At 42.6% G+C, this 13,680-nt stretch overlaps 1 protein-coding gene across 1 annotated transcript in view; it reads right to left on the bottom strand.

Moving 5' to 3' along the window:
- LTK (leukocyte receptor tyrosine kinase) overlaps positions 1-13,680 on the bottom strand; it is a 112,391-nt gene that overhangs the window by 28,664 nt on the left and 70,047 nt on the right. Inside the window, exons 7-11 of the mRNA XM_054400236.1 lie at positions 12,069-12,206; positions 11,042-11,194; positions 9,887-9,987; positions 7,950-8,116; positions 1,719-1,813 (exon numbers count right to left, since the gene is read on the bottom strand). Coding sequence (XP_054256211.1) covers positions 1,719-1,813; positions 7,950-8,116; positions 9,887-9,987; positions 11,042-11,194; positions 12,069-12,206 — 654 coding nt within the window. The remainder of the gene's footprint in view (positions 1-1,718; positions 1,814-7,949; positions 8,117-9,886; positions 9,988-11,041; positions 11,195-12,068; positions 12,207-13,680) is intronic.

Raw genomic sequence — 13,680 nt, 5'->3', positions numbered from 1 at the left:
TTTCATTATTGAAAACACAGCAGAGCTGCTGGGCTTCTCTGCAACCTAACCAAGTTAAAGTCCTGAGAAGACAAATGCAAGGGGGTTGCTTGCAGAGGCGAGAAAACGTCAATTTGCAAAGAGGATTCAAGGAACAGTGGCAAGTGGAAGCCTTCCAAGAAATACGTTTCCTTGTGATTCTTGCTTCTGCATGACTCACACATCCCTGGGTCACACCTTCAGATGGGGTAAGTGCCAGCTGCTCCTGGACATCACTAGAATTTACACTAATTGAGAATGAGGAGTAACTTACCAGTCTAATGGACAAGCTCTGACAACATTGCTGCAGTGACGCACCCCACCTATCTGCCAAAAGATACATCCTTGCACCAGGGCCAGCTAAGTATCTGTAGGTAAACCAGAGGCTGCATTTGTCCTCAGGAGGACAGCAAACTCTAGCAGCTGGGTGCACATCAGCTGGCACAAGAGCATCTGGAATCACCCCCTTCGGTTTTCTCAAAAGATGTGAAAATGAAGTGCTAGCATGGAGGCCCCAAAGTGCTTGGGAGCCAGGGGTGTAAAATCACTCAATGAGTTTTGTGAAAGGGTGGTTTCAGTGCCCACAGACAAAGTGAGAGAGAACAGGAGACTGAATTAGACAAAAGTGGGAGAGAAAAGAGGCTTTTGTTGATGAACTTCTAACACACGCCTGTTTTAACATAAGCCTTCCCTGATGTAGTTAAAGATGACTCTGCTTACTGCAGGAGGGTTGGACTAGATGACCTTGAAAGGTCCCTTCTTCTAATCCAATGCATTGTATGATTCTGTGTTATGGCAGGCTATAGCTAACCTCTTTAGGGACACACTGCTACCCTAAACACTGGCGTGTGGTTGTGGTGTCACATTCAGAGTGGCATAGGACCACTGATGCACACTTTGTCTGCAACAGAAGTCAGAATTCAAGTGCTGCATATTCTCCAGTTCCTTTGCAACGGAGCATGTAGGTCTTCTCTCCAGGACACAAAAAAAAAAAGAAGACAGTTTCTAGCATTTACAAGTGGTTCAGAGTACCCAAACTCTTTTCACTTGCCTGCAAAGAAAACCCAACTCTTGCTAACATGCTTCAGAGGGTAGCATTGGCTTGATATTTCAGTTGAATATATTGTCATTGGTCACATTTGTAGTAACAAAGCAAAGGAAAGCAAATCTGTTACAGCTCTGGCAGCAACAGTTGATGTACCTCCTTGCAAAGTAAAACAAACTTGTTGCAATAATCTAAACTTTACTGTCAGAGAGTCACTTTATTTCTTTGTTTTCTTCCTGTGCTTCACTAAAATATGGTGACTTTCTCCTTCTATTTCAACAAATTCCCTTCAGCTATCAATTGCTAGGGTGCATAGGTCAGCAGGGACTGCTGAAGAGCAATGTGATGTAATCCTTCCCATTTAGGGGCTGAGGAACAAGTCTCATGTTTCTTGCCAAGACATACAGGTCTTAACTGTGTGACACAGGATATGCCAGACCAGAGAGAAAAAGAGCAATAGGAGACTGACACTCTGTAAAATTGCCTCTACTTGCAGTCTTTGGTAGGTGCCAGATAAAATGGCATTGTGCTGTAAAAGCTAACACAAATGATTCATGTGCAGTCTGTGGGGAGGACAGAGCACATGTATCCTGAGTCTGGGGGATGCTGATCCTACCCAAATTCTTTAAGGAATGCTGCAACCTTTGTGGCTCACCTTTAGTGAAGCAGTCCAGTCCAAATGTGATATTGTCGATAGCAATGTCAGCTTGGGAATTCCAGCCCCAGGATGCCAAGACTTGCAGTTGAAACCTTTGCAATAAGACAGAAGTTTTAGAAAAGACAGGTAAAGAAGCAAAAAAACCCCACAAACCCCAAAACTAAAAGTACAATCTTCCCTTATCACCAAATCATGATGATTTAGAATGTTTCCTCCAGACAAGCCCTGCTGAGCAGCCACAAGGGGTTGATGGAAATCTTATCCCACATCAACAGTTAACAAGGACCAACATTCATATACTGCCATATTTCATGAGGACCAAGAATGAGAGTCCTACTTCCCTTGCTGTCTGCACACACATGTAGAAAGGCCAGCTAGTGTCCCTCACTACCAATCATAAACAATCATCCTTATTCAATATAAACAGTCAGGGAATGAGATGTGCAAAAGGGAAGGGAAGAAAAACTATCTCCTCCTTTCCATCTGTAAAGAAGTAGCCAGAATAAAAATCGAACAGAACAACAGTATCTAAATAGACAGGAATCTTGGGCCTGATCCTCAACCGGTATAACTCCACAAGATGACAGGACTTTATTTCAGCTGAAGGTCAGGACATTTTCAATTTCTGCCTGTGTCGGTGTGAGCTGAAATTCCACCACCACCCCCCCCCCCCGACAATAACCAGGCTAGCTCAGTCTGAAAGCAAATGAAGGCTGTATTTACAAGCAGAGTCTAAAATCTACAATGAAATGCAATGAATATGTACAAATATACAAAGTTCACAACATTCACAAATATATACAATCAACAGAAAAGCACAACCGATCTCCCTTTGCTTCCCCCCAAGGGGACCCTCCCAAAGGTGCCTCCCTCTCTCCCAGGAGCTTCCCCCCAGACCCCCCTGGACAGAGAAGCAGAGTTAGTTAAGCAGAAAGTTGTTAACTTAGCTGCCAAGGTCAGTGTGTTATCTTCAGCCAGAAGAGAAGAAGAAACAGCAGCCAGACAGCCCAGCAACTGCCCCCACTGCCGAACGCAGAATGTGCAGAGTGCCTACTTTGTTTTGGGTAATAGTTCTTAAACATTTCTATCTATCCAATGGAAGTGTTTAGAACAATCAGTATTTTGTCTTCTTACGCCCAATAGTGACTTATTTACACTCTTTCACTTTCTCTGTTCTGAACTTGGCAAGGAAAAATTAAAAAGACAGTTTCAAACCATCACACTGCCTTTTAAAATCCTGCATTCTCAATTTCAGTTAGCAGCTGATAATTCCCCGAAGTGTTCTCTTTCTGGGCTGTCTCATCTTTTTCTACTATGACCAGGTGTTTAGCTACTTATCTAGGAGATCTGCCACATCTCATGTGCGTTGCCACATTCTGAATTCACAAGGAAGAAAATGGGCTGAAGGATCTCCTTCTAATGTGTAGGACTACATTGTTTTTCATTAAATTTCAGAAATAAACAGATGTCTCCAGTCCGATCCATCCTTTTATATTAAAAGCATACAGAGAGGACCTCTTCTGCTGTCACTGGTGAAGTTCAAAGAGGATTTATGAAAGATCAAGCACTGACCTGCCTAACACATTAATCATTCAGCTTGGGAACACACTTATCCCAAATTAGTGGCAATAAAGCATGTGTGTGTATTCCACCCACCAGCCAAATGTTGGTCCATATCCACAGTTGATGTCATGTTGCATAGCTCCATCAAAATCTTTAGGGATAAGCTGCTTTTCTCCCAGCTCAAGAATGGTTCCTTGTGCTTAAATGAAATTCACAGTTACATGATTTGAGTGCTCTGAGAGCAAGTGTTGGTGCAGCAAATGCAAATCAGGGGTCTCTTGAATGGCCAAAGCTCTTAGCTATGGGGTTAGCAGGGAAACTTGTTATTAGATGCCCTACCCACAGAAACTTGCCTCTTTATTAGCAAGTTTAGCAATACTTGAACATTTTCAGACCTTGTTCATTACACAAGACAGTAATTCCTGCAGACATTTGATGGAAATGAAAGTGACTGTACCCTGAGCCCAACACTAGGGCACTTCTAGGACCCCAGCTGTAGAGAGTGCATTGCAACCATCCTTTACTTAAGGCACCCATATGGCAGGATACCCTTAGAATAGAATAGAATCAAGAAGGCGGGAAGAAACCTCAAAGATCATCAAGTCCAACCTGTCACCCTAAACCTCATGACTAACTAAACCATGGCACCAAGTGCCACGTCCAATCCCCTCTTGAACACCTCCAGGGATGGTGACTCCACCACCTCCCTGGGCACCACATTCCAATGGCCAACCACTCTCTCTGTGAAGAACTTTCTCCTCACCTCCAGCCTAAACCTCCCCTGGCGCAGCTTGAGACTGTGTCCTCTTGTTCTGGTGCTGGTTGCCTGGGAGAAGAGACCAACCCCCTCCTGGCTACAACCTCCCTTCAGGTAGTTGTAGACAGGAATGAGGTCACCCCTGAGCCTCCTCTTCTCCAGGCTAAACAGTCCTTGATCAGGTCATTCTGCTGTGTCAGGTCCATGGAGTCAGAGCAGGAAAGGGCCCATGACACTGCACTACAAGGCAGATTTCTGCTCCAGCAGAGTACCAGCGGGAGCCTGGGGAATGATCCTCCACTCCCAGTGCATGAGAACAGACACAAATGCTAGGCTCTGCATGCTTCTCCTTCCTCATAACTTGAGAAAAAGGAGGAATTTGCCTTTTGAACTCTGTGCTGTGTTTCCAATGTTCCTGCTCACTGAGCTCATTTTGCTGACTCCAGCATACTACATTTTTCAGCTCTCTGGTGGCTGGTCTTTTGTCTGTCTGATTTTCTTCTGATAGCAGCCTTTTTTTCCCCCTGTTTGTGTGAATCAAGTGAGCAAATTTGCCAGCTGATCACCAGTTTTCCTAATAGGTAGATGCCCTACTGGGAGGCTGATCAACAAAATGCATAGTTTGTCTTACTTCTCCCCCTAATAAATAAATTTACTGGAGGAAGCTGTTGCAAAACCTGCTTATGTATCCCTTCTATGGAATATATAAGCTTCCTCCCATCCACTAAGGCTTCTCAACTTCTGGCCCCATCAAGCCATTCATGTCTAACACTTTCCCTTGTGTGATCTGTCCCTTCCCACCCACTTTACTACTGGCTATCATCACTTCAGAGAAACAGGGGGAGAAAAAAGGCCTTTCATATAGCAAGAGAAGGACACAAGTTTCCTGAAGGTTCAGGACACAGGAAAACAACATGCCAGCCTCAACTCTATTCTAAAAAAAATCCCCAAGCACAACATGGCTAGAGTTTGCATTGCCCAGGAAAGCTGTCAGCACCCACTAATACACAGAAATGTCATCCATGTAGGTTTATATCAAGCTGTACTAGGATGGTACAGAAACCTTCACCAGATGCCTTTCTTTATCCATTGTTTGCAACTAACTTCACCAACATCAAACCAGTTTAGGCTGAACTTTTCTATTTTGAGTGACTTGGTATGACTTGCCTAGCCATCCAAATGTTTTGCCAGTGTTATGAAGCAATAAGGAGATTTTACATTTTCACCATGGTTGAAAATGCTGACAACTTTTTAAGTGCTCTGTGCTTCCCAGGTATTAGAAGTGGGATCTGAAATTTGTAAGGAAGAGAGATACATGGCAGGGATGAGGGTGTTTTCCATTTGAATGAGAACCCATTCAAATTTTAGTAAAACCTCCTTGAAAATGTGAAATCTCTGGTATTTGCCTGGCAGAACCCTTTTTCAATCCTGCAGATATCCTCTTCCCAGGATATCTTCAAGTCTGGGGCTACCTGGTACTTTTTGTGCTGTTATGAACTGTGTCAGGTCCTGCTTCAGGTACCCGAAGTGAGAACTGCCCTTCCAAATTAACAAACACTTTTTCTTCTTCAGCCCCTCTTTATTTTGGCAAATAAGAGGAAAAAAAAACCTGCCTAAACTGAATCCAGAGTGAATAAAGTGGCATCCTGAGGGGGTTGGAAAACTCACTAGGAACTTGACATAAGGGGAGCTTGAGGTGGCTGTAGTGGGTATTGAGCCTGAGATCTGCAGAGAGAAACAAATAGCCAAAGGGGAAGATTGGGAATAAACCTTTACTGTAGGTCTGAGACCAGTTAAACAAAAGTGCACAAGAGATAACTAGAAAGAGAATGGAATAGAAGTGTGGGGAAGGGAGTCATATTAACTACAGAAACCAACACACAGAGGTCTGGTGCCTGCAGGAAGAGGGATGAAAACAAGAAGCAAGGAAGAGTTCAGAGAGGGAAATTGCAAATGGAATCATGAGACAAATGGGAGCTCGAAGGAGAAAGGAGACCAAGGGTGTGAAAGCAAGGAAGAAAGGCACTGAGTGCTCACAGAGGCAGGCGAGTTGGGACAGAAGGAGCAGAGCATGGAAGGAACAAGGCAAGAGGCCTGGGACAGAGCGGGTGTCGTAGATCAGGGTTTGCTCACTTGGGGCAAAGAGCTGCAACACCTTCCAACAGTGTGTGCTGCTTCTGTTTCTGTTATGGGTCAGTGCAGCACACAACCACTCATTACTTCTGTAAGTCACCTGCTTAGATTGCTAGATTGCTCTGCTTGCTAGATTGAACAGTTCCAGTCTCACCCATAGTGACTGACACTGTTGTGCCACATCAGTTTTAAATCTGTTTGGAAACAGCATCCAAAAAGTTTACATGAATCGAACAAGATAGCACTACTTGAAACACACTGTCATAGTACATGCACACATGACCTACCTATTTCCTTCATGCTATCTAAGTGCCTAACTTGTTCAAATATCACAATATTTGAATATTTTCTTTTCTTTTAATGCAGATGCTCCTTAAAGCCTCTTATCATCCATTCCCTCTTATCACAAGATCTATTTTACTTGAGAACTGAGGGCTGATGCAGAAATCAGAGGCTTCAGGGGGGGAAGCATAAGGGGAAGCGTCAGAGGAAGCACAAGGTCTTAAGTATCTCTGAAGAGTCCCTAGGGCTTTGCTGTGATTAGGTCCACATGCAAGTGACCGTGGAAAAGTGCTATTCTGGATAAGTTCACTGTTCATACTTTACATATGCAAAACTAAACAGATGCTAATCCACAGGCCTCCAGACTGTGTCAGACAAGAATATTAAATACACTGCCAGCATGCAGACCTATCCTATCCTAAAGGAATAGCTGATGGCAAAGGAGTATGTGGTGAACGCATGATAATGCTGAGCCCAAAGGCAATAATGAAATTAAACCAGAAAACAGGTGGAACAACATTCTTCCTCTCTGGGTTTCACTGCTGCTTGGGTCTGAATTGCTGTCACTTCCAGACCCAAATCCCTTAGCCCTTTAAACAAAGATGCAGGGAATATTGGAAGTTAAAAAGGAATGCTCTCAACTCTTGCCCATCCATGAAGTTTTGAGATGTTTTTTTATTGCCAATAATAGGTAGATATTTTCCCATTTATAATATTCACTGTAGAGACTTTCATATTTTTTTTTGTCTTAAGTGTTATGAGAAACAGGCCTTCCTGAGGAAGATGCAAAAAAAACCCAGATTGGAGCAGTTTAATAATAATTCGTGTCATGCGAAATAACCAGCTGCCAATACCAGCTACCTGGCTTGAGATAAATGACACTGGGTGAGGAAAGAGAAATATCTGATTAAAATTAGACTGGATTGAAATTCTTTAAGTGCTCAATATTTGACTTAATTTAAAAACCAAAGTCACACTGAATTTCCACATCTAAAACTATGAGAAACTTCTATGCAAGGCTTGCCTGGGCAATTGTGACAATGAATGATCTCCAGTCACCTAGGCTGCATCTATATGGATCCTAGAGTAGAGAGCTGTATTGGCTAAACTATGGTTTCACAATCATTTGACCTCCAGGGCTGTTTTTTACTGCGGGAGTACAAAGTGCAGCTCTGCTACCACAGCTGTTTCCTTACTGGGAGCACTTTGTCACTCAGTATACTGGTTTGCTCAGACTGGTAAAATGTTTTATGCATAGACACTTGCTGTTTCCAGTACCTGAGCTGTGCATGGCTATGCAAGCACACAGCATGTGCTTGTGCTGAGCTCTGTGTGTTCATGTATGACAGAACATTCCTCAGCAAGCAGAATTGTAGTACTCCTGTAATTTTTTCACTAGAAACATCCTTGGAAGAAGGCATGAAAGAGATGCTTCACAACAAAGTAACTAAATCTCTACAGATAACACTTTATGCTTCTCGTGAAGCTCTTACCGGTTCTGAAGCACTGGCATTGGTAAGGTGATGAGAAACCAGTGATCACTCCAGCTGCCTGCCCTTTCCCACATTGGCAAGGTGACTGAAGCTCCCTTTATCTCTTCCCTGACAGAGAAGGAGATGGTACCATTGTAGGTGCCAAAAACATGCACTGAGAATTGGATCTGTAAGAGAAGAAGAATGGTATCCTGTGATAAAAAAGGAAAGGCACTTAACTGGCCTCTGCATGGGGGTTTGAGACACCAAACCCTTGATCCTGGGTCAAACTTTTTAATCACTCACACCACTAAGGGCTCCCTATGCTCATGTATGACTCATCACTGCTCCTAGTACAACGTTCTCTCAGTGGAGACCCCAACACGCCTGTCAAGCAGCTGCTTTCCAACCACTGATGAAAATATCTGTAGCTTCAGACATTCTCTGGGTAGAGAGAGCACTGGTTTCCTTGTTATCTCCTTCGGGAATAAGAAGAGGAACACAGACTCAAGAACTGCTTTATGATTAAATGTTTCCACAAGAGGTGGATTATTGCAATAAAACAATGCTAACCACATTTCAGTGGTTAGCTTAAAGATTCCTGTGAAAGGATTTGAACCACAGGTTAAAACTTCCATGAATTCTCATTGTGTGAAGTGGTTCTCCTCTACTCCACTCTGGTGTGACTATACCCAGAGTACTGTGTGCAGCTGTGGAATCCTCAGCACAGGAAAGACATGGACCTGTAGGAGCGGGTCCAGAAGGGGGCCATGTATGTAATCAGGGGGATGGAACACCTCTGCTATGAAGAAAGGTTGAGAGAGTTGGAGTTATTCAGCTTGGAGAAAAGAATGCTCCAGGGAGACCTAAATGCGTCCTTTCAGCACTTAAAGGGGACCTATAATAAAGATGAGCACAACCTTTTTAGCAAGGCTGCTGTAACAGGACAGAGAACAACAGTTTTAAAACTAAGGGAGGGAAATTCAGAATAGATATAAGGAAGATTATTTTTTCAGAGTGAGGGTGGTGAAGCACTGGCACAGGTTGCCCAGAGAGGAGGTAGAAGCCCAGGTCCAGATCTCCTGTGACCTGTACACCATAACCAACAGTTATTGATTCTTCTCCTGGTTTTGTAAATCTATCTCCAAGCACATTTTATTTTGTTGGAACTACCCAGCAAACTTGACCTGGATTTATAAATAAATATAAATGTTGAAGTTACATTTTTGGCACACGTGATACATTTCTTTTGCCAGCTATAATTAGGAAGCATCACAGCTTTTTGTTTTCCCCTAGCAGGGCTGGACTCCAGCTCAAACTTGCAGCTTAATTTTCTTAAGTGTTTTAAGTACAAGATTATTTAATATTTTTATTCCCAGAATCTCAGAGCTTCCTCTTTAATTTGTAGAGATTTGGGCTGAGGGCATGTTATGTGGTTTTAACTGTCACAGGTTGCCCTTACCTATTGAAATTCCTGAAAAATGTGAACAGAAGTTTATTATCTCCATCTATTCCTGGAAAATCTAATGCCTACTAACTTCACACTTCTGTTCCCAGTGAAACCGTCAACTCTGTTAACTCCTACAGAAGTATTGCAGAATTTATGAAGTGAAATTTCAGCAGCAGGTATACTGAATGGCTCAGCAGCCCAGACTGCCAGCTCCCTTCTGCATAAGCCAAGGCCACACCATACTTTTCAGATGCCAGTACCCTTCAGAGGAATAGTCAGTACATTTAGACTGGGGAATTTTCCATTTTCCATGATTTGGGGCTCCTGGTTTCACTTACTGGGGATGTGTCTCACCTCTCCAGTTTTCAACCAATAGCTAGCTAGCTGGTATAGCCAACTCTTCTGCTTTCCAGGCAGTGCAGAGGCATAGGAGAATGGGATAACTGTGCAAACAGCCCCTATAGCCTGATGGTTAACTCTACAAAGGTGCTAAGACAGAGTGGTATACCTGGTGGTCTTCAGTGGCAATGCTGGCTGGCAAGCTGGCACTGTAAGCCTTGGCCATACCACTTGTCTGATTGCTCTCTGTGTGCAGATAAAGGAAGTGTCCTGTGAAAAGAAAAGTGAATCAGAAAAGACAAGATGATATTTTGAGTTTTATTTTTATACTCTCTTGAAATAATTAACATCATCGTGCTGAGGCACAGACTAAATAAGATGATAATCATGGCTTCACAGCAAATCTGTTGCTGAGGATACAATAAACACTCTGCTACATTTCAGCAGCACAAGTCAAGATCCCAAACCCTTTCCTGGGAACACAGGTGCTTAAACTTCAGACACCACTCAAGTGTCTCCCCACACAGGGGTTCACAACAATATATAGTAAACTCCTGATCAGCCCCAATTCTTAGCAAGAGTCATTGATGCTAATTGTGTGAGACAAACACTGGGCTGAAAGAGCTTATTTGCAGTCTTTGTTCCCAGGGACAGTTTATACAAGCTCTCAAGAGACAAACAAGACACTCATATGGACACACTTCATTTTGACAGGAAACTGTGAGGTAGGGCTCATTTGTGCTAACACTTCTGACTTTGAACCTGAACATGCAAGGATCTGGCATCCCTCCTTCTCATTTACCAAACTGACAGTTCTAGAAATAATCTGACACTTTTTCTTTATTGTAGTATTCTATGGCACAGAATATGTATGACCACTTGGTCTTGGGTGCTGCTTTTCCTATCCCACTCACAGAATCTGGCAAGGGTCTCCAAAAGGTTTATTTTAATGAGTTGCCTAACTTTGTTGGCAAAAATGCATCACATTTTTGCTTTGTGATGCAGCAGCTACTATGTTGCTGCTGAAGGACTCCACAGTTGCATAGCACACAAGAGGAAGAAGGAGAAGAATATATAGAGAGAATTAATTATATATGTTTATAGTCTCTGATGTTTTTTTTTCTAAATTTGTTACAGGAGTAGTTTCAGAGAGAAATGTTTCATTATGTTAAAAAGCTAATTTTAAAGTTGTTCTAGATAGTACTGAAGCTAAAGCTCATTTGGCAATGATGCCAAAAATTTTAAACCAATATGAAAAACCTGGGTTCAAGGCTATTGTATATGTATGTACATGCAGACACACACAGAACCAAGAGGAACTTACCACCAGTGGCTTGCAAGGTAGACCCTACAAATGAGTCATCTTGAGTCGTTTCAGTAAAGCCCCGAATAGACCAAGGAGATGCTGCAGTTTCATTCAGAGTCCAGCCACATGGACCCTCTTCAAAAGAGCAGTGTGAGCCCTCTGGGAGATTGTCTACAATGCAGAATAAGAAAAAGCAGGAAAACAGGAGAAACTTGATTATGGAAGAACACAAAGACCAGCAGAAGACAAAACTCGTTGTCTAAGCTACCCAACCTATGTTATGTGGTTTTTCAATGCCAAAGTATTAATAGGTCTCATTTGTTTATTTCCAGAGTCACCATCAGAAAGCCAACACTTTGCTTCTGAAGATATTTGTGACTTTTCGGGTCTGTCCTGACTTAAATACTCTACAAAACTGCCGCTCCTACAATCTAAAAAATGGTAAATCACTGACATAAGTTTGTAAAGGCCTTGCTGCACATGAAATTACAGGCATCACAAAGTTTTCTTTGTTCTCTTAAAGGAAGACCACTGTACTTGCAACAAAGCTAAATTAACCTTCTTAGCACCACATAAACTGTTTCATGGGGTTTTTCTGTCTTGATGTTCAAGAACTCTGAAATGGGGTTTTGGAGGGACAGATTTATGACCATATTGGTGGCTGGCACTTGAAAGATGATCAGCACCTTTAGCTCAAGGGAGATTCAGACGCTGGGTCCAGAAGGAATTTCTCACCAAGCTGCAGACATATAAATAAGGTTTTGCCTTTCTCTGAAGTAGCAGAAACTATGAAATGCAGGCAACTGAGCACTTTACTGCCAATATTTTAAAAAACAAAACAAACAACCTAAATCCATTTTATCCTATATAGGATGCATTTTCAAAGAGAATTTTGATATCCAATTAATGTAAATAGACTAAATTAATTCAGGAGACAAAACAGTGCATTAAGCTAGAGATGTAATCGATTTCACTTATTTTTCATTCTAAATCATTTATTCTAATGGGATAAAGGTTCCCACAAAGTGCCATGTCACATACTCACCACACCTCACTCCTTCCTGTTCTTTAGAAGGGCAATCACTGATGAATTCGCAGATTTGTAGGTGGCTGACACAACCTCCATGAAGACAGGGGAAGGTGGAACCTTTGTTGTGTATAGAAAGATCTTGGGTTTGTTTATCTAATAGAAAAAGAGAAAGAAGCCCAGAGATGAGTTGGCAGAATGTGTATGACCCTTCATATGTGTGTCAGCTTTCATGCGTAGGATCTCAGAGAGTGTCCTTTGGGTGACAAATGATACTCACCTCTGATTTTTCCCCTGCAGGTTTCTACCCAGCGTCTGAGTTCACCCTCAGCTCTCATGGAGACCAAATTTATTGTTCCTTTCTCTTTCATGCACTGTATTCTGAGGTGTTTGTGCTATCTGATAATCACTTTTCCTTTCATATAGGACCTTGCAGTTTTGCACCTTGGTGTGCTTCTCAGTTCTGCACCTGTCACTGTGCACCAGCAAGGCAACGCTGCACAATGCTGCTGGTGGAAGCAGAGATATCCACTGTGCACTCACTGGTCCTAGCAGACACGTTGCTGTGTCCTATTGAGACTCACACTTAGCTGACACTCCTGCTGCTGACAGGTTTCTGTGCCAGCTCTGTGACACCCAGCCTGTGAAGACAGCTGCTTCCCCAGCAGGTCACCTCACTGTGGAGGAACTTTACTCATGCACCCAGCTAGTCTAGTCAGCTATACTCCAGGAGCATTTAAGTGGCTGCAAGTAGGCTGAACACTATTTTCAAGTCTGATGTTTCCCAAAAACATCACTTGATGCACCCAGCCTGCCCTATGGATGTGTGCATGCACAGATCTGTTATGGACCTGCCAGTTTGTGTAGGTCTCTTCTGGGCCTGCTCCCTTTTAGCAGAGCTCTGCACAGAAGTTCCAGATTGTTTTTGCTCTAGAAAAAACATAAAAGATAGGGAACAAATTCCAGAAGAGAAAAGGACACTTCTGCAGGAATCCAGGTACACAGTCTGAGACAGTATTTCCTCATGACACTGTGTTGTGCTGGGTACATGCATCAGCTTATTTAGGGAGTGAGTGTTTAGCATAGTGCTTCAGGCTGTGTGCATTCCCTCAAAACTCCATGACTGTCAAAAAAATTGCATTAAAGATATAATGGCTGTTAAATTAAAAGATTAATGACTGCAATAAAATTAAATCTCTAACATGATCAAAACCAGTCTCAGGACATATTATGAAACAACTCTGTGAAACCAGTATTCTCTTTTTACGTTTGAAGCTTTTTGCATTACATTCCAAGCTATTGCTACAGTGGCTGCAGAAGGGAGGCAATAGCATTACATTAGTGCATGAAACCCAGGAAGTGAAGATCATTATGTCTCCAACCTGCAGGCTGCCTGTACTGGCAGACTCCTGTACTTCCAAGAAGCCTAAATGACATTAGCAAGGTTCTGCACAGCTACTGAGGATCATTTGCATGACACTCACAACAGGACTAAGGATTTCTGAACTTTTGAAGAAAATAATTACATCACAATTATTTTCATTTTTAGACAGAAGTTCTCAGCCTGGCAGTAACAAACAGACCCCACAGGGTGCAGATTAATATTAGTTTCTTTTCTTTATTGATTTGG

Source organism: Indicator indicator, chromosome 4, assembly GCF_027791375.1.
Source record: "Indicator indicator isolate 239-I01 chromosome 4, UM_Iind_1.1, whole genome shotgun sequence".
Lineage (NCBI taxonomy): Eukaryota > Metazoa > Chordata > Aves > Piciformes > Indicatoridae > Indicator > Indicator indicator.
This window is presented reverse-complemented; position numbering and strand designations above follow the sequence as displayed.